Consider the following 27,027-nt stretch of genomic DNA (forward strand, 5'->3'; position numbering starts at 1 on the left):
AAGTCAAAAGCTCTTTGCGCTAAAATTCATTAAAAAAAAAAGAATAAAAAATAAAAGATACATTGTACACTAATTACCGCAAAAGTAGACAAAAAGAAAAACGATGTTTAGATAGAAAAATGTACATGGAGCACGATTGTTATTCATTTGCTTTTCATTCATTTTGATTGCTGTTGGTTTGTTTGCGTGTGTGTGTGTGTGTGTGTGGGTGGGTGTGTGTGTGAGAGTGTATTTACATATCGATGAATCTTTTCTCTTCTTTTTTCTGTTTTGCAATTATCTCTAAAAACACAAGGTGACAAAATTGGTGACGGCGTTTCATAAGCGAAACAATTCCAGCCGCACACGCTATGTATGTACACTTTCTATAATCATAGTGTTTGGTTTATAGTATTATTATTAATTTTTTTTTTTTTTTTTTGTTTCGTTTCTGTATAGTGTCTAGGCATTACAAATGTAACTTAAAGTATAGCAACCTCTCTGCAGATCGATCGCTGTTATACACCACGCTGCCATCTGTCATCTATTTGCCGGCGATGCCACTCTTTTTGGCATCCAATTCGTAGATGAGCAGTCGCCACATTTTCACCACAAACACCTCAGCCTCCTCGTCCAGCACCTGTGTGGCAGTCAAAGAGAGAGGGGGGGGGGGGGGGGGGGGAGAGAGAGAGAGAGAGAGAGAGTACTGTTTAAAAATTTGCAGTCGTGGTGAGTTGAGTGTGGTGGATCTTACCATTTGGACATCGTCCAGTATGCTTTGAGGCGGACTGCCGGCCAATACTTTGGAACATATAAAGTCCACTAACGTTGGCTCCGGCTCACCGATATATTCGATGATTTTCTTATTGATCCATGGACGTATTTTGCGTTCCATTAGACCGCTGTCGATCTCGTTGCGGTCAAGCTTATAATTAAATAGCTCCTCCTTTTGTGTGGGTATCCTGTCAATAATGCTTTTTATATGCCGGCGTTTTTCATCATGCACCTTTGCACCATTCTCATCCTTTTTGGTGTTTGTCGCGGCAGCATCTGCGCTGCCCGCAGATGCGGCTGCATCATTCTTACCATGGTGTTTGCCGCCGCCGCTGCCGGCGCCGCTGCCGCTGCTGCCATGCTTTCCATGCTGGCCACTATTCTTGCCGCCATTTCCGCTGCCCAGCGAGCCGGAGGATGTTGAACCAGAGCCGCCGCCGCTGCCACCGCCACCGGCATTGGCTATCTTTTGGCTAACGGCAGCGGCAGCAGCTGTCGCCGCTGATACAGCAGAACTTTGACGCTCCGCGGCCGTCTGAGATGCACTCATCGACGTGGTGCTATTGCTTATATTGTCATCGTAATCTGGAATAAACAACAAATATTACTTAAGTCTCTTAAAGGCATTTGTTGCTCTTAAGTGCGGCCAAAGAGAGCGCTCTCTTAAGTTTGTCTGCAAGACAGCAATTCATATGCATTTGCCTGCAACTATGGTGAAATACACTATATATATTTTCACCACAGAGAGAGAGAGAGAGAGAGAGAGCGCTCTCTTACGTTTGTGAGCTAGACTGGCATTTATATATGTATGCTTTGGCATTTGGCTGCGTCCGTGGTGAATTAATACAATTTATATTTTCACCATGGCTAATTGCTCCACAGGAACTATACACACACACACACACGAACTATATATATAAGCCATAGCTTGGCTCTCTTTATGCTGCGTGAAAACAAAAGAGAGCGCGCTCTTGCGATTTGGCCTGTGCTCAATTCACCACGCCTCTCTTAAGTGTTGCAGGCTTAAGCCTTATAAGAAGAGCAATTAAAAGAGCACGCAAGCAATCTCGTAAGTTAGTTATCCCTTAACGAAAGTTTAACAGTTGGTTTAGGTTTAAGCACAATCTATCTATCAACATGTTATCTTGCTCTAAAACGTGGGTTTTTTGGAGGATCCGTCCCCTTGAGGTGCTAGAGTTCGACAGGCAACATGCCCTAGAAGGTGCCATCTAGAAGGCCGGCGGATGTTGTCTCCCGCTAACCTAATCCTGTTCCTAGCACAGGATATATTCCCCCGAGATCGGACATGGTCGAAGGGTAAACTTGCTGACACTCACCTAACGGCACAAGTTTGCGCTTCTTGGGATTGATGTTCTCGTCGTTGTCGTCATCGTTGACAAACACGCCGGTTGCCTCAATCATTTTCTTTTTGAGATTGTTGCCCAATGTGAGCGAGATGATCGGCATGGTTACGGCGGAGGCAGACGCGGATGCGCCATGATCATTGTCCATGGCGTTCATTGTGGGCGTGTGAATGTTGGACAGCGAATCTCTCGACTCGCTGTTCTGGCGACTCACGCTCTCCGCCTGGTTGCTATTGTTGTTGTTGTTGTTGTTGCTGATGTTGTTGTTGTTGCTGTTCTTCAGATGCGAGTAGCCGCTGGCATTCGAGGCCGTGTCCGCCATGGAGGCGCGCTCATCGTTGGTCGATATGGAATCCTCCGAGGGCGGCGCCTTATGCACATGCCCCGCCTGAGCAGCCGCCATTCCGCCGACAACGCTGTCGCGGCTGTCGTAGTCATCGTTCAGCTGTGGCTTGCGTCTATCCGACTGCAGCTGCAGCTGCTGCTGCTGCTGCTGTTGGAGTTGCTGCTGCAGGGGCTGCAGCTCTGTGTCGCGCCGCTGCGCCTCCAGGTTGACATTGATCAGGATGCGCGGCTCGTAGAGTTTCTCGATTTCGCGGCGCGCCTTCTCGTATTCCTGTGACGGATTCTCGAATTCGCCGCTAAAGATTTTGTTCTTCAGTTCGGCCAGTTCGTCGGCCTCCTTTTCGCGATCCTTGGAATCGGCATCGGCTTCCCGGACGCGCTCGGCCAAACGCTGCTGCAGCTCGCGGCCTCTGTAGTAGAGCACATCGTCGCGCTCGTCATCGTAATCCTCGACGAACTCCTTCAGCCGTTTGGCGTCCTTCTCGCGCTCCTCCTGTCGCATCAGCTCCTTGTGGCGATACTGCAATGATTATTATTGTTAGTTAAAAGCTTAGTCATATTCTAAGATGACATTTGCCTAAAGCCCCAAACGCAATTAAGTGTAATTCAGTTTCGCGCTCACTTCCCTCGTATTGCCTACACTTATGCTAAGATGACATTTGCTTAAAGCTTGCAGAACTTTCTCGCTTAAATTGCCTTCAAGTATGCTAAGATGACATTTGCTTTAAGCTGAAACTACGATTCATTGTAATCAGTTTATGGAGCTAATCAAAGTTTGAGTTTTAGTAAAAAATAAAAACATTACTTTCCCTCTTTCGCATGCCTGAAAGTGCATTGTCATCATGCTCTAATGACATTTGCCTAAAACGCATGCAAGAAAATTTATACAAATGCGAAAAGCTGCCAAACAAAATGTATTTAATGTAAAAGTTCTCTCGTCGAATTTCAAGTTTTCAGAGTTAAAAGAATTTTTAAGCAAATGCAATTGAAAATTTCGCTTGTGATTTCTATAAAATGTTTATACTTATCTTGGGAAATAATATTTTCTGAACGATAAGTGCATATAACTTAAAGTTAATCAGAACTCACAAATACGGCCTCTCTGTATTGTTTAACGGTAATAAAGACACCTAAAACTTAATTTAAGCAAGTGTCATAAGAGCATAATTGGCAGAACATTGCTATGCTAACATGACATTAGTATCTTCTATTTGTATATCTCTCTTGTCTAACTATAATAAACCGGATTAAGTTGAATCAAGTGTCATTCGCAGCATACTTGGAGAAACATTATTCCTATGCTAAAATGACATTTGTCTTTATCTTCTAAAGCGGATTAAGTTGAAGCAAGTGTCATTCGCAGCATAACTGGAGGAACATTGTTCCTATGCTAAAATGACACTTGTCTTTAGCTTCTCAAATTGCCGCTCCCTATTGTCTAGCTATAATAAAGCGTATTAGATTTAAGCAAGTGTCATTTGTGGCCCAATTGAAATGTGCTCTTTACCTTCTCATTCTCCTTGGCCTTGCGCTTCTCGCGTATCTCCCAGTTGGTGAGACGCTCCTGGTAGGCGGCCTCCTTTTCGCGCGCCTTCTTCTCGGCCTTCTTGCGCTCGCGCATCTCCTCCTCCATTTCCTTTTCGCGCCGTGCATCTCGCACGGGCTTGATGATCTTCTCCTCGCGCTCGCGCTCACGCTCACGCTCCCTGTCCCGCTCGCGCATCTCGATGCGCTCTCGCTCGCGCTCACGCTCACGCTCTCGCTCACGTTCACGCTCGCGATCACGCTCGCGTTCGCGCTCCCGTTCACGCTCCTTGTCGCGCAGCTCACGGAGCTCGCGCTCACGCATTAGCTCACGCTCACGCTCGCGCTCACGTTCGCGCTCACGATCGCGATCACGATCGCGCTCCTTGGTGCGCGACTTGGAGCGGCGATCGCGTCGCCTGCTCTCCTTGTGCGAGTCGCTGTTGCTGCGCTCCTTGTGCTCCTTGCGCGCCGGCGACACATCGATGGTGACAATGGACTCCTTGCGGCTGCGACTGCTCGGCTCCTTGCTGGGCTCCTTCTCGATGATCTCGACCACCTCCTCGACCTCGCTGCTGGCGCCGATGCTGGCTGGAGGCTTGCCGCTGCCGCTGGCGCTGCTGCTGCTCGTTTTGCGTTCGCTTTCGCGCTGCTTTTTGCGCTCGCGATCGCGTTCGCGCTCCTTTTCCTTCTCCTTGGTGGCCAGCTGCTTCTCCTTTTCCTTCTCCTTTTCCAGCTCCTTGCGATGCTCGTCGGCCTCGGCGCGCTTGCGGAACTTGCCAATCTCGCTGCTGATCAGGTTGCGCTTCTCCTCCTCGAGCGCATTGTCGTTTAGGGATTTGATTTTGATGTCATCCTCGCCGCGTCGCGTCTTCTTGTTGCGATTGCTGCTGCTGCTGCCGTATAGATCGCCGCGATTCGTGCCGTCGAAGCCCTCGAACTCGTGCTTGTGCTCCTCGAGCAGCTCGTGCATTTGGCTGGTCGCGAACTCGTCCTCAGTCTTTTCGTCCATGGCATTGGGACCGCCCTCGCCATTCTTGCACTCCTTCTCCTTGTAATCCTCGATTAGCACTTTGTTCTTTGCATCCACCTTAGCCACCAGCTTCTTACCATCAATCTCCAGTTCGCTCAGCAGACGCACAGATCTCATGGCCGCAATGGGACCGCTGCAGGAAGAAAAGAAACAGCACATTCAATTTAACATCTAGATCCAGCAGCTTATGTTTACATAATGCTGTTAATGTCACATTAACAGAACTGTTAACTGTTCAACAAATTCCTGTTACGTGCATCTTTTAGACATGGCTTTCGATAAAATTCATTCTTATTTATGTTGTCTTAAAAATGTGCGATAAAACTAGGATTTCTCTTCTGCAAGAGATCATTATTTTTTTCTGCTCTGTTAACGTCACGCTGTTAACATAGAATATTTGTTTAACATTGCGAATGCATATTTTATGTTATGTTAACAGAGTCACGAAACTGTTAATGTCAGACAAGGCTATTCTTCGTCACAATAACATAACGAAGATTTTAACGTGTTACAGACAAACAAAGAGAGAATGTTGGATGCGTCTGGAGCAGAAAGAAGGAAACGAGAGAGACTAGTTGGACAGTCGGGCATGGCTATAGCGAGTAGACTGCTGATACGGATCAATAATATATATATATATACATTGTCTTATAGGCAGGAGCAACACGAATAGCTCCAAGGAGATGCTCAAAGTTGGCTTACTCGAATTCACAGAATCCGAAAGTGGAGACGCGCTTCCAATTGATGACAACGCCGCAGGCGGATAGGATGCGCTTGAGCAGCGATTCCGGTACTCGTTCGCTGATGTTGCCCACGAAGACGGTGATGACGGGTCCACGGAATTGCGGCTGCGGCTCCGGCGGCCTATGATAGACTGTTGGCTGTGAGCTGATCGTCGCCGAGTTGCGGTAGCTGCGTGGCGGGGGTATCGGAGGCATCAGCTGGATGGGCAACAAAATAAAAACAAAATTGATCAACATTTTGCAAAATTAAAAATTTCGAAAAAAAAAATACTTACATGCGGCGGTGGTATCGATGCATTCATATATGGCGGCATCGGCGCTCGCGGTGGATATGACATTTTGTTGTTCCTTATGTTTTGCCTTCCTGTTTAAATACTAATATTTTGTATATTGTTGTTGGGGTGCGTGTAAATTAAAGCCGACACATTCAGACACACACACACATACGCAACATGCACGCTCGTACACATATACAGTCGCACGCAAGCATACACATACACCGTACACACACACACACATGCACATACGATAGAAGCACACGGGTCTTGAAGTGAACGTGAATCGTGTACGATATTTGTGGTTTAAAGGCAAATATGTGTTAGTTTCGCTATCTAAAAGAGCGCGTGCATTCAAGTACACTACACGTGTTCAAGTCTGCCCGCCGCGATATCGTATTTAAGTTTAAATTTCTACATACATATGCAATTTAAAAAAAAAAACTACACGTAAAAAAGGCTGTTCTCAAATTTTCACCACTGCAGCCGCTGCCACATAGAGATGAGAAAGCGTGAAAGCGCTGCTGTTATCGTTTCGCGTGCGATATATATACACAATGCAGTCGTTGTGCGTTGACAGTCGGCGCGGCTTGGTGTTGAGAAATACCAAAAAATTAGTATCAGCTGTTTGCAAAAATACAAACACAAATACAGTTTTATTTAACATTCGAGATTTTATAACAGCATCATTTAAAAATTTGCAAGAAACCGAGCACAACATATTTTAAGTAAAACTACGGTCACACCACTAAGTCCCACTAAGTGTTGGCATTTAGCAGCCGCGTAGCAAGCATTTCTGCTGTTAAAAGAGGAAAAATATATCAAACACATTATACAATGCGCCTGAGTGCTGTGCTGCGATGTCGCAGCGTTATCAAGCAACAATATGTGCCTCAGCACAAACCAGTGCTGGACGATGACATAAAGCGTTTGGAGGATTTCTTGCTGTCGAAACCAAACATTTTGGTGCTCACTGGCGCTGGCATCTCCACAGAATCAGGTGCGAACTGACACTGGCCTACCATTTACCAGGTTTTTCATGGTATATTAAACTGTTGTTTTATTGTCTGCAGGCATACCGGACTATCGCTCCGCTGGCGTTGGCCTGTACGCGCGCACCAATCACAAGCCTATACAGCACATCGAATTCCTGAAATCGTCCAGTGTGCGAAAACGTTATTGGGCCCGCAACTTTGTGGGCTGGCCAAATTTCTCGAGCACCCAGCCAAATGGTACCCATCATGCGCTGGCGCGCTTTGAGCGCGAGATGCGCATCCAATCGGTGGTCACCCAGAACGTGGATCGGCTGCACACAAAGGCCGGCTCCAAGAGCGTGGTGGAGCTGCATGGCAGCGGCTATGTGGTCAAGTGTCTGGGCTGTGAATATCGCATCGATCGGCACGAGTTCCAGAGCATACTAACCGCACTGAATCCGGCGTTTAAGGATGCGCCCGACATGATACGGCCCGATGGCGATGTCGAAATACCAGCTGAATATATTGAGAATTTTCAAATACCCCCCTGTCCGCAGTGTGGCGGCAATCTCAAGCCGGAAATTGTATTCTTTGGCGACTGCGTGCCCCGAGATCGTCTCGATACGATTGCCAAAATGGTGTACAACAGCGATGGCCTGCTGGTGCTCGGCTCCAGTCTGCTGGTCTTCTCCGGCTATCGCATAGTGCTCCAGACCAGGGACCTTAATCTGCCGGTGGCCATTGTCAATATTGGGGAGACGCGTGCGGATCATTTGGCCGACATTAAAATCTCGGCAAAGTGTGGCGATGTGATACCCAAGCTCTTCGATTATCGTACCACAACCTAGGCGAACTCCATTTTTTGTTGTTTATTTTTATTGTAATACAAATTGTTGACATTTTATTAACTGACCTTTTACTCGGATTTTAATGTCTAGATGGGACTCGTTAATTTCTGATCTCCGATCCACATTATTATAATTATTCTCCATATGCCAAGCAGGCAGCTAAAGACTTCAGATTTGAAAACCCTTGTAACATGTATATATATTCTTGATCCGTATCAACTAGTCCCTACGTTTTGTAGGCTTAGCTTTTGGTATATTGATCGATCTTGTCATAGATGCCGCGATTGCTGTCGCGAAACCAAACGTCCATTTCGAGCAACGGTAGGTGCTGCAGCGCCTCCACTGAGCGATCCCCCAGACGAGCATCGTTCGCAGCGAAGCGTAGGGTGCAGGTGCCGGTACAGAGATCCGTCTGATGCTCATTGTACTCGTAGACCACCAGATAGAAGTGTGCGCCGCAAGTGAAGGATTCGTGCAGCAGCAGAGGCGGCTTTAGGGAGCATCTTAGCTGCTGTGTGGAACTGAGCTGTGAGTCCGCCAGCTCAATGACTGTTTGGTCCGCTGGCAGTGCGGCTGGCGGCGACTTGACAAAGCTTTGGCTGAATCGTGGACAAGATTGTGTTGACAGGCGCTGCGAAGGCACAACTGTTATCACGCTAGCCTCATTGGAGGTGGCATCCTCGTCGGAGAGCACCGGCGAATCCTCATCGGGTGCTATGCTCAGGGCACAGCACGTTTTGGGCATATAATAGGAGGCATCTATTTGTTCGTCTGCCGTTTCCCAGCTGGGCTTGTGCGGCACCCTCTGGCCGGAATAGTTGTGTTGACCATGGATCAGCTTCTGCTCGACGTCAATGCACAAGCTGCACTTAAAGTCGTTTAGCTCAACGCCATGGGTGCGCACCAGGCGCATTGTGCCCACACGACACTTGAGATGGCTGCCCGTGGCGGCGCACAGTATGCACAGCTGTATGGTCCAGCTGTGTCTGTGGTAATCCCGTCCATTGGGGCACAGGCACACGGCCTGTTCGCAGCGCAAACGCTTGCTGTGCAGCTCGCTGTACGCATTCGGCTGACGCTCCCACGTGGCATCGCGGTCCGGCACAAACACCGACTGCAGCCGTATCGTGTCGTGGAACTTCTTGTCCCGGCACCACAGACAACGCAAATAGTAGCCGGAGGCGAGCGCATAGCGTCGCATACACGTCCGATGCGCGAATCCCTTGCGACAGCAATCGCCGTAGGTGACGTTGTGCAGCAGGAATGGTGAAATGGCACGGAAACAGATGTCGCAATAGGCATCCTTGGGCGGCTTGTTCATCAGCTGCTGCTGGTAGTCGTCCAGCGGCATGCAGTGCTCGCAGTAGCTGCGGAATTCATCGCAAAACTGATATATGCAACGATTCTCCAAGCCGCAGGGCATGTGGAAAACGATGCGACACTTGTAGCAAACGACGCTGGCGCCTCTCTCCTTGCAAAAGGCGCATTTGCGCTGCTGGGCGGCGGCCGCCTCCTGGCGTATGTCGCGCAGCAAAAAGCCCAGAATGCCGCTGGAGTCGCCGCCGCGTTGCGGCAAATTCGTGGACAGCAGCTGTTCGAAGAGTTTGCAGAGTTTAAACTAACTGAAAACATTCAAATGTGCCGCTTACCAGACAATAATAGTGCACCGTCACCTTCTGCTTGATCATCCATTCGCCATATAGCAGGACATCATCGGCATCCTCGTTAGCGCTGCTTTTATTGCATATATCACATTTGTACATGACGCGACGTTCTTTTCAAATATTGCAACAGTGTGACCGCGCGCGCGCTTTGTTATCGATAACTGGCAATTGTTGCCGCAATGCCGGCTGTGTTCTCCAACACTGCTTGTCAGAATAGGAAAAAAAAAACGGCACATATATAACAAAAAAAAAAAAAAAGCACACACACCGAAGCAGCAGCAGCAGCAACAACAACAACAGCAACATAACAACCAGAGAGGCATCGACAAAACTGGCTGTTATTTAGTAATTTATATAAAACAAAAACACAATGGCCTACGACTTAAAAAAAGAGTCTGACGTTAAGGAATATGTGGAGAAGCTGGGCGTTGAATATCGCTTTGGCTGTTACTCGGAAAAGAAACCGGAAGGTAAAGCAACAACAACAGGCGGCCAGTTCGCCAGCCACAACAACAACAACAACAGCAACGGCAACAGCAACAACAACAAAAACATTGTGTGTGCTCTAACCTAGGTTTTTGTATCGTAATTGAATTACAAAACACAAACGAACCTGAACATTTTTTGTAAATTATACGCTTAAGAACAATAACTGAAAACTGTTAAAACATTATTTACAGTTTGCCATCTGCTCGGCGACTATCTGGAGGGCATCAAGAAAGATTTCGAGAAGGCCTCCAAAGTATACAAATCGACATGTGACGATTATGGTTATGCAAAATCCTGCTATAAATATGGCAACTATAGCTTCCTCGGCAAGGGCAAAAGCGGCAGCAAGGGCGAGCCCCGCGTCGCCTATCAATATTACGAGAAGGGCTGCAATCTAAATGATTCGGATGCCTGTTTGCATTCCGGCCTGTTGCTCGTGTCGCGCTCCATGCCCAAAGAGATCGACAGAAATGTGCCCAAGGTGAGTGGATAAACACAACTATTATATATATTTATGTATGTATTATTGTAACGCTTGCAGGGCTTGCAGTTTCTAACGAAGAGCTGTGACATGAACAATGCCACCGCCTGCTTCTATCTGTCCGGCATGCACATTTCGGGCGTACAGAAGAAGCCGGAGGATATGGCAAATGGTGGCGGCAGTGCGTCAGCCAGCACACAATCCAAATCGCTTAAGGACGCCGATTACATTGTGCTCAAGGACATGAAGAAGGCATTTCAGTTCGCACACAAGGCATGCGAATTGCGTAACATGTACGCCTGTGCCAATCTCAGCCAGATGTATGCGCGCGGCGATGGCATCGAGAAGAACGAAAAGGAGGCGGAAAAGTATAAGAAGCTGGCCCTCGAAATGCAGGAGGAGGTCAAGAAGCAACAGGAGACGCTCAGTTTTCAGCAGGGCGTCGGCATGCCCAACTGATTAACCTATACATATGTATATATACATATATTGATATATATATACATATGCATATATGTGCATGTATATATACAAATACTATATATACATATATATAGTTGACTTTTCCTTTCCATGCTGCGCTCTTCCCTCTACGCTCGAGTTTTCCCAAAATTTACATCTTGTTCTCTATTTTCTTCGTTTTTGATTTATTTTCTTTGCCATTTTGCGACGCGTTTCATAATTTGTTCCGTTCACCCTTCAATACTTTCAATCTATTCCCTATATCTAACTTAAGTGGGCTATACAAACATCAATATATATATATATATATATATATGTATTACTTTTCGTCGTGTACATAGGCAGCATTTGCGTTTTCGGCATGTGTTTTGTAAAAGAGGAAATTCCTAGTTTTAATTGTTAAAGTTAAACGAGTAACAAGCAAAATGATAACCTTATTATTCCCCGTTGATACCTTAAATTAAATACAAAGAAACAAACCAAAATCAAGCACAATCAAATCGCTCTCATATATGTATATATGCTGTATACCCTGCATCTATTGCAAGCGAGTATACGGCTTTTGTGTATAATGTATGTAACAGGCCTGGCAAAGGTTATATGTTCCTGTTCAGGATGACGAGCTGAATCGTCTCCCACCCCCTTGTCACTTCGATCCTGAAAACTATAGAGTCTAAACATGTCAAATATATATATTATATATATAAAAATGTCAAATAAGTTAAATATTCACTTGATTTTTGAGCGTAACTCGCATTTTATAAGCTCTGAATACGTCAAACTTGGTAGCTAGCTTCTCTATAAAGTATATTTGACTTTTTGTATACCCTGCCCCGTTCCCTCTAAGGCTATTGGGCATATAATTCGATGCGCAGAAATTCCAGAAAGTAAGGTTATAATTTTGACAATTCAAGCGTCCCAGTTCATAGGAAATACCCCTGCTATATATCAAACTATCATAACTTTGCGAAAAACTAACCGACTTTGATAATCGAGGGCAGATTGATTTTGTAGCTGAAGTCTATGCGAAGATCTTATAGGTATACAGGTAGAAAGCGATATCTATTGGAAGATTCTCAACCAGTCCATTTCAAGCCCCTCCATAATTTTATGTATGTAGAAATTGGAAGGTTTTTGAAGGTAGCTCGGGCGCTGGTCAGAGGGTATCCCCTAGTCGGTCACTCTCTCTCTCTCTCTCTCTCTCTCTCTCTCTTTCTCTCTTTGTCTTGCCTACAGTTAACACGAAAAGTCTATTAATCCGAATGGTGGAGCCGGGTGTGGGGAATTTTTTAATGAGCATTGCCTATTGTTCTTATCGTTTAATCGTTGACAAAACGTGTTTCCATTTCATTATATTTAAAATCTAGAATTTCTATTATCAGTTCCCAGAACTGCAATTGATTTCGGATCAACAGCCCACAGCTGGACACAGAGTATACAATAATTTTAAATGGAAGCGTTTTGTGAACAATTAAAAATGTCTCAATGTAGTTTGAATTATATTATGTCTCTGGATGGAGATTCCCTTATGGAAAATAAGCTAAATTCTTATTGGAGAGAGTAAAGAGAGAGAGAGAGAGACAGAGAGAGAGAGAGAGACAGAGAGAGAGAGAGAGAGAGAGAGGGGGGAAATATATAAAATCTTATTAGCTTTCGTATATAGCTGCAAGTAGATAACTATAGTTATTAAACTAATCACAGGCCTCTCTTGTATATTTAGATAGGAGGAAAAGTATAAATTATATAGGTAAACACAGGGTATAATACAGTCTACAGCTTAGACTGCGCGTCGTCAATCAATCAGCTTGATCAGCATTTCAGCTAACGAAATCTTACTGTGCATGTTCCAATTGGACTGTCCAATTAGAATATGCCACTTGCATTCTTATAAGTCGCACACCTAAGCTCATGTCATATTGTTTTACCAGCTGGTAAATAGAGATAAACGTGAACTCACGTATTTTCTTTGTTGGGATTTCTGCTTGATTAACTGCAATGCATATATTTGTATATGTTGCCAGGCAAATGTAATTGGTTTGTTTTTTTTTTTTGCCATCAGCTTCGGTTTCGTGCTCGAGCATAGGGAACATGCGTTTCTTGATAAGATGAATGAATATCTAATGAATGGGAATACGGTGAACCAAACTAATCAGATGAGACGCGATAAGAACCGTTCGGAATTCGCTTCCTCAAAAAAAATTGCTTGTTTTCTATTGATTCTTCTTTTTTTTTTTTACCCTCTTTTATCTATCACTATGTTTTTATCTTTACGTAATTTTGCTATTTGCATAAGTTTGAGCAAACTTTGAGCCTTGAGTGTTTTTAGACATGAATTCTAGATGTACCGCAATCTTCTTCTTTAAGTAGATCGAAATTTGCTGTCACAAAAAATGCCTAGTCAAAGTCCTTTACTTAAAACTTACATAACTTTGTGAATACTGGAACTGATTTTCGCAATTGATATCAATTTCTTAATTGCTTTTCCTTAAGATTCTGCATTCTGCATTTGAATTTCATTCAAATATCAAAATACTGTTATCAATTTGTGTGAGAAAGTATTGAAAATAAATAGGTTATGTGCGATAATCTTTTGACAAAATGGCAGACAGAACCGTTATTTTGCAATTAATTGGCGAAGGCATTAAAATCAAGAAATAAACTCATTAAAAGTGGGTTAATTAAATAGTTTATTGGATTAGTTTTATATATATAAATAAATTGTTGTTGTTGTTGTTGACATTGTTGTTGTTCAAGCCAAGCCCAAGCCGAAAAAAAAAATAAACAGTTTCTTTGATGGCACGAGCTTATTTAAATAGAACATAATTAGTTGGTCGCTGTACCATGACATGACCTTTGCCGCATAGGATGGTATGCTGTTCAAACTGTGCACGGATCGCCGTCGATGTGAGGAAACTGGAGACTGCTCGACGACAACAACAACAACAATTCTAATAATACGGGCACGCTACGTAGGTGTGTGTGTGTGTGTGTGTGCGTGTGTGGCCAGCATGCAATCGGGCTTTTGTGTGCGACAAGTACAAGTACATAGTCTATGGCTAGTTAAACTGTATATAGTACAAAACATATGCATACATATGTACACACATACATACACATGTATGTGTGTGTGTGTGTGTGTGTAATTCAATATATGTAGGAGGTAGAGAAACAGCAGCGAATGGCTGGCTCTATAGAACAAAATCAAGCTCGGCAAAAATTTCGATGCTCAGTTTCGACTAAAGCGCTATCCGAAACATCGAATCAGTTTAACGTCAAACGTCGGCGGCATCAAGACAATATATAGAAAAAAATCAAGTCAAAGCCCAAGCCAAATGCTAAACTAAACGAAAGCCAAAGCCAAAGCCAAATGACAAATGCCAAAAGCTTAGACTATAAATACACATATACACGCACACACACACACATACACACCAACATTGATATACTAGCATACGTACATACATGCATGCACATATACACACATACAGAAGCCGAGCATAAAGAAATGTGAAAGATGCGCGCGGTCAACTAAGCAACGGGATACGGGATTGACAATATTTTTTTTTGCTGTTGTTTGTTGTGTGTTTGCCTATTGTCGTTGTTGTTGCTGCTATTGTTGTTGTTGTTGTTGCGGCTTCAGCGTAAAAGTGTGATAAAGATAAAAGACAAGTGACAAGCGATATTCGTGACTGGCACGAGGCGCGTGCGTGTGAGCGAGATCGCAAGCGCAGCTGTCGACTGTGTGACTGGCTGCAGATGTGCAAGAACAAGAGCGAGAGCCGAAGACGAATTTAAAGAAGGAGAAGAAGAAGAAGACGCTAAGTAGGAAGAAAGGCGCAACGGCGGGCCGACAGTGGCGGCGGCTATTTTATGATTGCCCCTTGATTTATGCCTTTTGCCTCAAAACGCGGCCCGACAACGCGAAATGCATTAAACGAGATACACAGACACACGCACATACACACATACACATACACATACATACGTGCATAGCGATACAGTGTGTGTGGGTGTGTTTGAGTGTCGCGCCACGCCGCGCCTTGTGCTTTAAATTACCAACCCCCCTCCCCACCAAATAGCGGTCTACCCCGCCAGCCCAGCGCTGGGTACATTGCAAGAGATCTTCACGACAATTGAAAATAACGCTCGTTTATACACATACAGAGGCTTTAAGCCTGCTACATATGCTGTGTGCGTGTGTGTGTGTATGTGTGGGTGGCTGGCTGCCTGGCTGGCTGTGTCTGTGTAAGTGTGACTGTCAGTATCAGTGTGTGTGTCCGCTACGGCTAAGCCGCGACTAAAGCGCCGGCCAGAGACGAAGCCAAAGACGGGCCAGGCAAATCAACACCATTGAAGTGGAAGCGACAGAGATTGAGATTGAGATTGCGTTTCATATAGCGGCCGCAGCGCAGTTTACGAGTGTCCATCACCACTACAACACCGTGCAGCAATGGAAGACTATTGGGGTCTTAGCAGCACTACGGGTACGGGCACAAATTACCTACTAAAAATTCATAAAACAAACTACTTAAAACATATATGAAACAAAATTATTTAAAAACCCAAAGCAAAACTAACCTCAAAATCAATACATGAATTGAAACACAAGAAAAGGAACACAGAAACAGCAAAGAAAAATTAAGTGTTGTAAAATATGCAAACTAAATAAATCAATTAAAACTAAAAACACAAAAAAAAAAGTCTACAAAAAAATTAAGTTCTACAAAATATATGTATTTTTTTTTATCCTTTTTGTTATGCGGCAAAAAGCAAAGCGAATTAAACAATTAAAGCGAAATTTTAAAACGTGCGTGTGTGTATGTGTGCGTGTGTGCAGTGACGTCATACATGCCAAAGGTTACACATTTCGTCTAATTTATCAAATAAATATATATTTATATATATATATATAATATAACTAATATATAATTCAACTATGTCGTCGTCGGTTAGATATGTATTTTTTTTTTCTGCACATTTGTCGGCGCGTTTTTCGTCTATATACACACACACACACACATACGCAAACTAGCTCACATAATCTATTTATACGCGCGTGTGTGTGTGTGTGTCGCGTAAACTAAAGCATATGGATCAATTGTCTAAATTGGCTCATTAAGTGAAACTTAATGACATTTACTATGCACAAAAAAAAAAAAAATTAGAAATAGAAATAAAACCAACGAAAAAGCATGAAAGAAACAAAAAAAATGTAGAACAAAATCAAAAGACTGTTGTTGTTGCTGTGACTATTGTTTAGTTTTCCTTTTTTTGTTGTTCTTTGTTGTATTTTTGTTGCGGAAAACTTAATTTTTGTAGATGACTTCATTTGTATCTGGCTGCTGTGCAATGCGGCGTATGCGCAATGCGATTAAGCATACGCCTTGGCGAGTCCAAAAGCACTCGAGAATGTTTATAAGAGAAATGTATTTCAAATATATGTATATTCGAAATACTGAAACGTTTTGCAACACTTAAGGCTAATCAACAACACTGTGACATTTTACTGGCATAATTTTGAAATTCAATCTCAATTAATTACCATTCAAATGAAATCAAATTCAATTAAATTTAGCGTGCCAAACAAATCGTTTGGATGTTTTTTTTTATTATTTGATTTATTTTGTATTTTCTATGGGTTTTGTTCGAACGCATTGAAGCGTTGCATTCAAAACAAAATTATGAGGCCTAAAACTAACTTACAAAACGTATTTTGTCAACACGCAACTGAATTTGGTAAACATCAATCATTGCGACTGTCAATCACTATTAACATGCACTTGTATATATATAACAACAAGTCGCTCGGTTGTGACTTTTTTCAACATAACCCAACCTACTCTTAAGATAATATGAAGCAAAGCAAGCACATGTCTTTTCATAGCTTTCACTTTTCATCAAACACCTAATCCTAAAGTTAACCAAAGCTTCAAATTTGACAAGAAGCACAAACTTTCTTAACAAAATATGCAGCAAAAGTTGCAAAATGATGGCAACCCCTCTATCTATAGCCTGACAGCTTATTGTTAACAATCTGGCAGTACTGGTTAAGTAATTGTCAAATTTACATTTGATTCTGGAATTTGCAACACTGGCAATGTATATATACATACGTATACCCCCTAATACGTAACAGTTGGTTAAAGTGACTGCTAATAAGTTGACAGTCAGTTGACAGTCAGAAATCAAATAAACTATAGCTGAATAGCATATTAAAGTGACTGTCAAATTAACAAACAGGAGCATGCTATAACATGCCTCAAAGTCATATAAAATCAGAAATTCTCCAGTGAAACAAGTTCAATTTGGACAAGTCTTAAATTGTCCCATTCGGAACGTCCGATCACAAAGTGCACAGAAACTTGCGCAAGATCCAGATACAGATACAAATACACAGATTCAGTTACAGATACATTGACAGTAGCTAACTAGAAGCGAGGCACACCTATACAGAGATTGTCACATTGGCGATGCGAAGAGATGGGTGCTCTCCAAGTTAACTTAAACGGTACACAAAAGTCATATTAAAACGCATTGTCGCGTTGATTTTGCTTACTTATATACAAAATATTTAACATACACACATTCAGGCATACATGCACGTAAATACATATGCCTAAATGGTATGTGGGTCCGGTCTATCTAACGATTTGTCTGTGAATTCGCCCCTTGAATCTATCTAGTAAAACAATCGTGAATAACGACATTGTGACGTATACGTAATATTCTATAGGACACAACTTTTGCTCGTTTCAGTGTTGTACAGTACGTACAGATTGTGCATAATTTTCTTATGACAATTATTATGTTGCTCACATTATATCTCGAGAAATATCTTTAAGCTTCTTCGCCTAAGAATTTGACAGAAATAGAAATAATTAATCCAAGACAATAGAGAATTTCGACAATGTGGCGTATACGTAATATTTTTTGGGGAACAACTTTGTATCATTCCAGTGTTGTATAATACAACTTTTGAGCATCCAGTGTTGTACAGTCCTTACTGATTGTTTTTCTTATTTTGCTACATAAAAGCCTAAATTTCGACCTCTATGGCAGCCAAAATGCCAAGTTTGGTAAAGTAAGCAAGATATCTTGATAAACAAAGAAGTGTTCCATTCAAGTACTTAGTACTCGGCCGATCTTTCCTATGGCATGTATATATACTTTATAAGTTCGGAGATATCTACTTCCTAATGAAATTTAAAATGTACAAAATAATATTTATGTTCATTTATTTTTCAATCAATCTCTCACTAATTCTCTGCTTTTAAGGCTTTCACGCTCCCAATAATTTGTTGACTTTCATATTCCTTATTTAACTCTCGGATTTAACTATTTGTTAGCTGATCGATAACAATATTTTCTGGATCATTCGGCATTTGCTGCTACTTTGACTTCAGTCTAGTTTCGTTCCTTTAGCTTTTGTGCTGCACTTCACTTTAACTGGAGGCTGTCACTGTCAACTAACTGCTAGTTAAATTTGATGAAACTGTTCTCAGGGCTCGTGTCTTAGCTGCTCTACAGATTGTTGCCGTTGTTGTTGTTGTTGTTGTTGTCGGATCGCTTTCACTTCTGTTTATGCGGCTGTTATTCAATTAGCGTGAACTTAATTAACTGTGATTGAACATTTCGCTGATTGTTATCCATGTTAAATTGATTATCATTAACACCGCCCAACCACCCAACCACCGCCCCAACCACCGACCATTCGTACTCGCTGTAAATGCTGATTAAGCATTATTGCATTATGCGGGCCGCCGGTTACAAAATGCGTGCGGCTCAATTGACCCCGAAGACGCGCAGCCCGGCTGGACACAGCAACGACAGCAACAACAACAACAACAAATATATATATATATATATATATATATACAAAAACAGGCCGCAGACATTGTCTACTCTCCGGCACGCCAAGTTGTCGATCTGTTCCAAGCGGCAGCCACATTTCGGTGTGTCTTCCCGAGCTCTTTCTTGTTGCTCCGACTCGATCTCGTAAATATTATTGAGCTGTGGCTGGGTCAAGCTGTTTAGAAAACAATTAGCAGTGTCCGACTAGAAGATACTCTGCACTATTCTAGCTTCAACTTTGCTTAGTTGCACTTCACATGGAGAATCGGTTCTTGAATAACTTCGGCCTTCGTTGTCCGAGTCTACATATGCCATACACAAGTGCGCCTATGCCAAAGCGCAAGAATCTAGCTTTAGAGACATGTTCTTGAATAACTCAGGTATTCATTATACGAAATTCATGAAATGTTAAGGGTCTGCATATGGCATAAAGAACTCTGCATATGCCAAAGCGCAAGGATGTACCTTCTAGAATTAGTTCTTTCCCAGTTTCTGGGAACGGAGAGATAAAATATACCAAAGTCCAAATGCGGTGCATCAAGCCTTCATCAAAACTATGTCTGCAAATCGAAATTGATCGATATCATGGAAATGGGAGCTGAAAATAAGGTACCCCAAATATATACTAAGTATATACCAAGTCAAATGGACATGACTAGTGCGATTAAGGCTCCTCGTCCTGGTATTTCCTTTTGACAGTGACATAAACTTCTCTAAGAACAATATGCCCATTTTAATTATTCAGGGCATAAGAACGGTCTTAAAAACTTTGAACAGATATGCCCCACTCTGTGCCTATATATAGATCTTGTCTTAGAGTGGTTCCCAAAAAGAAAAAAAATACTTATTTACAGCCTAGCAATGAGTCATATTAAGATCTAACTCTTTTAAGCAAAGGTAGATAAAGTTATAAAATATTATAATACTATCTTCTAGGATAGGTTAAGTAATGATAAAACAGTTGAGAGTATGGAGCATGGACTAGAACAGAGTAGAAAAATAGAAGTTGTAGAATTGTGGAAGAACAAGTCGTAGAAGTCTTCGGAATGTAAGTACACTTCTTTAATAAAAGAAGAGATTTGAAAACCTAGACACTTTCTATAATTTCATCAATAACAGTTACGAGAAATCTTTATATTATAGAAGTCTAACCTTACCTTTTCAAATTTTTATAAATGAACTTGAGATTTGTTGAAAAAATAGAGAAGAACTTCCTATAGATGAATAGAGTCTTCTTCTTGTATCTCTATTAAAATAAAGTTTTTCAAATATTGAGCAGAAATTTAAATAATATCTGAAATTTTAAGTTATATTTTATTTCCATATTTGCCTTCTATATAAATAGTTAAAAGAAAGGAATAATAAGTATTCAATACTTGCCATAAAAAAACCTCAAGAAAAAAACCCATATCAAAACCCATTTATTATTCAAATATGCAAATAAATCGCATTGAACCTATTCAAGGTGAGGTTATGTTAATAAATCTAAATGTTACCATGATCGTATAACTATTTTAGCTAAAGGCTTAGCTGGAAAAACCTTTATCTGGCCACGAATCTATCCAACTTGAGCATATTATTATTTTTCTTTTAATTTTATACATTAATATGAATGAGGTTATGTCATGTTTAGTTAATATTAATATGAATCTATATTTATATGTACATATCTTATAATATATTTAGTAAGCTTAAGATTATAATGATTTTAATAATAAAACAAAAATAAGCTAAACCTCGGCATATTAAATATTTTATATAAGAAAATCACGTACTTAACCTCATTTAAGGTTATGTTTTGGTGTAAATATTACCTATAATGATATTAATAATAATATTCATATCATTACTATTAAAATCAAGCTCAAGAAATTGAAATTATTAACATTTAGCATATTTATAAAGATATATAAAGAAATAATTGCATAGCCTAATTCAACTTAACCTCATTTAAGGTTATGTTATTATTAAAACATAACCTCATTTTTTTTTTTTAAATTATTATCTGGTGCTGTGTTTTTTGGTCCGAATTTTATAATTGTTGTGCTTATTTTTGTATTTTTTTTTGTCTGTTTTTTTAGAACGCCGACGATGCGTCGGCTTTTATTATACAATTTGATGACATCGAGAGATCAAAGCGTTTCTCGTATTTATCGTTTCCGTTGCAGATGCAAACAAAAGCGATCAAAAAAGAAAACAACAAAAACGAAAAATGAAAACTATCTAACAGAAGTCAGCTCAGCTGAACCGAACTCAGCTCATTTGATCGATGATCAAGTGAAGTCTGCGACTCGGAATTGGAATCGGAATCGGAATTGGGCACGAATCGGCGTCGGACTCAGTTTCAAGCTTCGGCTTTTCATTTTTTTTTCTTTTCTTGTGCTGTTGTTGTTGTTGTTGATTCCTTAGCTGGGATCTGACTGGTCAGTCTTGTGGTTGTTCTTGCTGCTGCGCTGGTTTAGTTCTTTACCGGCGCTTGAGAGCAAGAAGCGGCATATTGAGAAAAACTCTTGACAGAAAATCAAAAAAAAAAAAAAAAAAAGAAAACTCAAAAGAAAAGAAGCAAATATAGAAATAGAAAACATCATTATAATTAAAGTGAAAACGTAACATGAAATGTGCGCATAACACGATTATCCATTAACTAACTATGAGTACTATGAGTACTATGAGTAGTATGAGTACTACTCGTTTATTTACGTACGGCTCGAATCGTTTGTTGCGTGTCGCGTTGCGGGGCGAAGTGCACACGTTCATCGTTTAATTGATAGTTAAAGATCTGTGAACTGTGTGTTAAACGACAAAAATTGAATAAACTCATTAATCAATCAAGCGATTATTGTTATTCGCACGTAATGCACTCGCTACGTAAACAGGCCTCTTTCGCTATATTCATTATCGCCCCGGCGATTATCAATCAAATTTGTTTATTGCATTCATTATTTATATAACAACAAAGTGTTATTATCCAGGCCTATTTCGTTTATCTGTGCATATTTATAAAGTGCATTCGGCCTTTTGTTGAAGAATATAAAATATAAATACATATTGTACTCACTTTTTTTTTTTTAAGTGCAAGCAAAACAAACTTTGTGCGAATTTGCGAAATTGTTATTTATTATCTGTCGCAGAAATTGAATAAATTGTTTATAAATATTTTTAAAATATATTTCTGTTAAATTGTTTATTAATTAAACTTTTACTTTCTTAAACAAAAGTTTGCTAACGCTTAAAAGTAGGCAACGAAATTGTGTCTTATAAGCATAAAAGTGCATATGAATATCAATATGAATATGAATATAAATATTAATATTAATATGAATATGAATATGAATATGAATATGAATATCAATATGAATATGAATATGAATATGAATATGAATATGAATATGAATATGAATATGAATATGAATATGCATATGAATATGAATACGAATATGAATATGAATATGAATATGAATATGAATATGAATATGAATATGAATATGAATAGAAATATGAATATGAATATGAACATGATTGTGAATATGAACATGATTGTGAATATGAATATGAATCAAAATGTGAATATTATTGTTTTTCTTTCTCAATTTCTCAACAGATATAAATTGCACTCAGCCCGCCATTGATGATTTCCCCAGAGATCTATTCACGGAGGCGCAAAGACAGTCCGGTGCTGTTGTACTTCATGTTATAGCCAGTTTATATTTATTTGTAGCATTAGCAGTAGTATGTGATGAGTACTTTGTGCCAGCTGTTGAGAAAATATGTGCAGGTAGGCTCCATAGATACCGCATAATCGCAAATCATTTGCCGACTTGTGTATTACGCCTCGAACAGCACTCAATATGTCCAACGATGTGGCGGGCGCCACGTTTATGGCTGCGGCCACATCCGCGCCGGAGCTCTTTGTCAATGTGATAGGCACATTCATCACGGAGGGCGACATCGGTGTCGGCACCATTGTGGGCTCGGCGGTGTTCAACATACTCGCTGTGGCCGCCTGTTGCGGCATCGGAGCTGGCATGGTAAGATTTGCCCGTTTAGCGCATAAATCCCATTTTATCTAGAACTGAATCCATATAATCTTGCAGACAATACCGCTGGACTGGTGGCCACTGACGCGGGATAGCATCGCCTACGGCGTGACAGTCGCCATACTCATCTGTGTCATGCACGACGAGCGCGTCGAATGGTATGAGGCACTCATTTTGGTATCGCTCTATGCGGTCTATTTGGCGGTCATGTATTTCGACAAGTCCTTTCAAAAGTGCGCCAAGGGTGAGTTCATCAGTTGCCACACCAACTTCTCAATAAGCCAAAATACACTTAAGACAATAGCGGAGCAGAGAATATATTGACTCAATTCCTGAATACTTCGACTTTATTTTTCCTTCAGTCCCTCATTTAAGTACGCGTTGCAAAATTCTTGGAACATTTCATTTAACATTTTTTATTAGTCTTAATTATAGCTTCAATTTGTTCAATGTGTAAAAAGTCTAGAGTTTTTCATAACAAGCTTTGGCAAGCAAGTTAGATCTTCTAGATTTCTTCTTCATTAAAGGACATTTTTTTAGTTAAAACCTTGCCACATTCGGTTCATATACGTATCGCCTACGTTTCGCTCATTTATTGTTTGATTATTTATTTATTTTATCACCGATATTTTCTTCGTTACATAAAGCCAGTAAATCTTTTGGTTAACATAATCTCAAAAAATGCGCTCCAATTAACATAAACATTAACATCCATTGTATTTAACGCTGCAGCGTTGCCACCTTGCAATGTTTTATACATCTGGCAACGCCAATGTGGGCTATACGTTATGATATTACGTACAATGATCATTAAGTTGAAGCTTTAAGGTAAGAGGGAGATAGAGAGAGAGAAAGAAAGAGAGATTGAGAGAGAGAGAGAAAAAAAGAGAGAGAGAGAAAGAGAAACACGCACACACACACACGACATACACAGATACACAAGCACATACTCACACACATAGACACACACACTCAACGAGCGCATAAACAAGTACCAACTCTCACACACAGGTGGCGTTAAGCAGGCGCGTTCGCGCAGCCGCTCCTCCAACTGCAGCATACACACAAAGAACAGCAATGAGAAGGAACCAGGTACACAGCAACAGTCCAAACGAAAGATCCCGCATTGGGCAGCCTCCATTCGAGGGTAACTCAAATCTTTGTTCTCACTTTCGCAGAGCTTGTGGAGAATCGCATTTGCCAGAACATGGCCAGCATTCAGCTGAATGGCGGCCTCAACAATGATCAGGCCAAGGCCAGCAATACGACAACAACAACAACAGCGGGTCTTGGCGGTGGTGGCGTTGGCGGCGGCGGCGGTGGTGGTGGTGGTGGTGGTGGTGGTGGTGGTGGTGGAGCTGCAGCTGCGGGTGGTGGAGCTGGAGGTGCTGCTGTCGGCGCAATCGCGCCCATCGCCATCGTGGACAATGCGGATGCGGAGGCACAGCTGGCGGCAGTTGCTGCTGCTGCTGCAGCGGCCGCGGCGGCGGCGGCGGCAGCTACGGCCGTGGAGGAGCCGGAACAGGAGGGCTATTCCCTGTTGACATATCCGAAGGGCACCAGCTGCTTTGCCCAGTTCACCTGGTTGATTATCTGGCCAATTCATTTGCTCTTCCGCATCGCGATACCCGATTGCAAAAAGGCCAAAAATAATAAAATCTTTCCGCTGACCTTTATCATGTGCATTGTCTGGATTGGATCGCTGTCGTACGTTGTGGCGTGGATGATAACCATAATTGGTGAGTTCACAACAACTGATAATATTCATATCATGAATTTCATGGCATAAACGAAGTTTATGTTGATCTAAATCTACAAATACTTTTCGCGAACATATAAGTTCAATGTAACTACAAAAATCTATAAAATTTTTTTTATAAAAATGTGTTCATTTGAATCAACAATATCTATGTTCAATATGTAGTATTGAAGCCATGAAGTTCATGACTTACTTATCGTATACACAATGTGATTACAACAATTAATTGATCATGCCACAAACTAAGCTTAAGACGCACGTGCTTGGCTTATTTATAGCTACTTGTCTCAGCAATTGTTTAGTCTGCTATATTGATTTCATGAATTTCATGGCATAAACGAATTTTGTCTTAATTGAAATCGACAATAATTTAATTCATCTATCTAGCTATCCATCTATCTAGTTCAAGATAGTTCTAAAGCGCAGCCAACTTAACATGGCTTTTTTACAGCTAATTATCTCAGCAACTATATAGTTTGCAATATTGATTTCATGAATTTCATGGCATAAACGAATTCTTACTTAATTTAGATAGAACAGTATCTATCGAAATTTCATGGCATAAACGTGATTAATAAATAAAAAAAAAATCTTAGCTTAATGTCAATTCGGGCAGCATTTATTTGTTATTTATTTAGCGAATTGATAAACGTATTCATATATGTATATATATAAATATATTGTTTTTTACCAGGCGATACACTTAAGATACCCGATTCGGTGATGGGCATTACGTTTCTGGCCGCCGGCACCAGTGTACCCGAGGCAGTGTCCAGCGTGATTGTGGCCAAGCGCGGTGAGTTTTGGATGAGAGCCTTGGTCTAAGCGAAGGCGCCGCCTAGTTTTGGATGATGATGTGTTGTATATTGGATATTTTTTTTCCCCGTTTTCTTTCTTTTTTGGTTTTTGTGCTCTATTTTGTGCAGGTCATGGCTCGATGGGTATTTGCAATTCGATTGGCTCGAACACGTTCGATATATTGCTATGCCTGGGCGTGCCCTGGCTAATAAAGGCGGTCTTCTTTCCGATACAGCCGGGCCAGAATTATGTGGCCATCAATTCGGCCGGCTTGGAATATTCGGCCATAACACTGCTGTCCACGCTGTTTCTGCTCTATCTGACATTCTCGATGAACAAGTTCAAGCTGGATACAAAGGTGGGCATCGCCTGCCTGGTCATCTATTTGGTATTTATGGTATTTGCCTCGCTCATCGAGCTCAATGTGTTCTTTCGCGTCAATCTGCCAACCTGCGGACGATCATGAGCTGCTGCTCGAGCTAGGGCTGGAGCAGGAGCAGGAGCTGGGGCTGGAGCTGGAGCTGGAACTGGTATTGCAATTGGAACTGGCACTGGAAGCTGGAAACTGGAAACTGGGAGCTGGATCAAATGGCGGCCTACTTGGTCGCAAATTGCAGTCGTTTTAATTAATTAATATGTATTTCCTGTTCTATTCTATCTACCTTGATAGTTGAGTTACCTTATGCTATTACGTTATGCTGTTATTGTAATACTTTTTTTTTTTTATTATTACTATTATTATTATTAAAGTAGAGGAAACTCTTCACGACATTCCGCCGCCGCGATCACAGTCGCCGTCGCAGTCGCAGTCGCAGTGATCACGTCAAGTGAAATGAAATGAGAAGAAGAAAAAAAAAAAACAGAACCAAAAATCCAAAAACCAAACAACAAATTCAATAATGTATTTATACGATTAATATATGAGATTTAACAAAGAAATCGTCAATTTTCTTTTAAACGCAAATCCTAACTCTTAAAAGTTTTAAGAAATAATTGTAATTATTTCCTGGTTCATTTTGAGCTCACGTTCTTGAGAGACTTCAGCGTGAACAAGAAGAATCTCTTCTTGTATTTTTATTTTTGTGCTTGGAGTGATTTTTGAATAGTACGTCAATGAATGACACTTTCTGAAAGCCTGGCGGAAGATAAGATAACCCAGAGCCGAGAAAACCTATTTCCAACCGATTGTTCCAATGCAGCTATATGATATAGTCCACCAATATGAAAAAGATCTGGTATCTAAGAAGCTTAGTCAATTTCATGAATGTTTAGTTTGATCAGAACTTAATAACCAAAAGAGTTCTTCGTAAATAAACATAATCTTCGACCTATATATAAGGTACTTCTGCGATTTTACAGAAGGCAAGATTAAATGTTTGTTAATCAGAAACTCGTTAAAAGACGTCACAAAATGTATTCCATTGCACACTGACAATTAGCTGTCATTTACGATAAAAGGAAAAGTTATTTTTTTGGTTGATAAGAAAAAAAAAGAACCTGTTTTTTTTTTTTTTGATTTTGTAAAACCCTTTCCATGAAATGTCCACATATAATCTTGATTAAATTAAAGAGCTAGACAAGAGGTCAAGACTCTTGATGAAAATATAATTAATTTCCATTGGTTACA

The 27,027-nt window shown here is 41.2% G+C and overlaps 5 protein-coding genes across 9 annotated transcripts; 3 read left to right on the plus strand and 2 right to left on the minus strand.

The window, feature by feature from the left end:
• Positions 1-106: 106 nt before the first annotated feature.
• On the minus strand, positions 107-6,699 carry LOC115767590 (RNA-binding protein 25). Of its 3 annotated transcripts, none has more exons than XM_030711881.1 (7): positions 6,460-6,699; positions 6,038-6,126; positions 5,722-5,960; positions 3,970-5,152; positions 2,091-2,982; positions 734-1,338; positions 107-619 (listed from the first exon to the last, which is right to left on the minus strand). In XM_030711881.1, exons 2-7 carry the CDS (start codon positions 6,098-6,100, stop codon positions 524-526), a joined length of 3,078 nt encoding a protein of 1,025 aa, XP_030567741.1. In that variant the 5' UTR covers positions 6,101-6,126; positions 6,460-6,699; the 3' UTR covers positions 107-523. The 3 variants fall into 3 exon arrangements, with proteins under 3 accessions (XP_030567741.1, XP_030567742.1, XP_030567740.1); XM_030711882.1 differs by having other exon boundaries at positions 6,038-6,137; XM_030711880.1 differs by having other exon boundaries at positions 6,038-6,699.
• Positions 6,700-6,705: 6 nt separating this feature from the next.
• Positions 6,706-7,920, plus strand: LOC115767596 (NAD-dependent protein deacylase Sirt4). The gene is made up of 2 exons (XM_030711888.1): positions 6,706-7,037; positions 7,111-7,920. The coding sequence occupies exons 1-2, from the start codon at positions 6,875-6,877 to the stop codon at positions 7,857-7,859; spliced, it is 912 nt and encodes a 303-aa protein (XP_030567748.1). The 5' UTR covers positions 6,706-6,874; the 3' UTR covers positions 7,860-7,920.
• Positions 7,921-8,077: 157 nt separating this feature from the next.
• On the minus strand, positions 8,078-9,731 carry LOC115767593 (G2/M phase-specific E3 ubiquitin-protein ligase). Its single transcript, XM_030711886.1, has 2 exons — positions 9,509-9,731; positions 8,078-9,450 (listed from the first exon to the last, which is right to left on the minus strand). Exons 1-2 carry the CDS (start codon positions 9,620-9,622, stop codon positions 8,101-8,103), a joined length of 1,464 nt encoding a protein of 487 aa, XP_030567746.1. The 5' UTR covers positions 9,623-9,731; the 3' UTR covers positions 8,078-8,100.
• A 64-nt stretch (positions 9,732-9,795) lies between these two features.
• On the plus strand, positions 9,796-11,565 carry LOC115767598 (cytochrome c oxidase assembly factor 7 homolog). The gene is made up of 3 exons (XM_030711890.1): positions 9,796-9,993; positions 10,204-10,493; positions 10,554-11,565. The coding sequence occupies exons 1-3, from the start codon at positions 9,894-9,896 to the stop codon at positions 10,950-10,952; spliced, it is 789 nt and encodes a 262-aa protein (XP_030567750.1). The 5' UTR covers positions 9,796-9,893; the 3' UTR covers positions 10,953-11,565.
• Positions 11,566-14,291: 2,726 nt separating this feature from the next.
• LOC115767603 (sodium/potassium/calcium exchanger 3) lies at positions 14,292-26,317 on the plus strand. 3 transcript variants are annotated; one of them, XM_030711896.1, is made up of 9 exons: positions 14,292-15,439; positions 22,408-22,581; positions 22,647-22,834; positions 22,901-23,087; positions 23,855-23,935; positions 24,022-24,168; positions 24,208-24,582; positions 25,297-25,398; positions 25,529-26,317. In XM_030711896.1, the coding sequence occupies exons 1-9, from the start codon at positions 15,406-15,408 to the stop codon at positions 25,864-25,866; spliced, it is 1,626 nt and encodes a 541-aa protein (XP_030567756.1). In that variant the 5' UTR covers positions 14,292-15,405; the 3' UTR covers positions 25,867-26,317. The 3 variants fall into 3 exon arrangements, with proteins under 3 accessions (XP_030567756.1, XP_030567757.1, XP_030567758.1); XM_030711897.1 differs by lacking the exon at positions 14,292-15,439 and adding an exon at positions 21,354-21,424; XM_030711898.1 differs by lacking the exons at positions 14,292-15,439; positions 23,855-23,935 and adding an exon at positions 21,354-21,424.
• Positions 26,318-27,027: the final 710 nt, after the last annotated feature.

The sequence above is a fragment of the Drosophila novamexicana genome, unplaced genomic scaffold (assembly GCF_003285875.2).
Source record: "Drosophila novamexicana strain 15010-1031.04,08,12 unplaced genomic scaffold, DnovRS2.1 tig00001415-arrow-arrow-pilon, whole genome shotgun sequence".
Lineage (NCBI taxonomy): Eukaryota > Metazoa > Arthropoda > Insecta > Diptera > Drosophilidae > Drosophila > Drosophila novamexicana.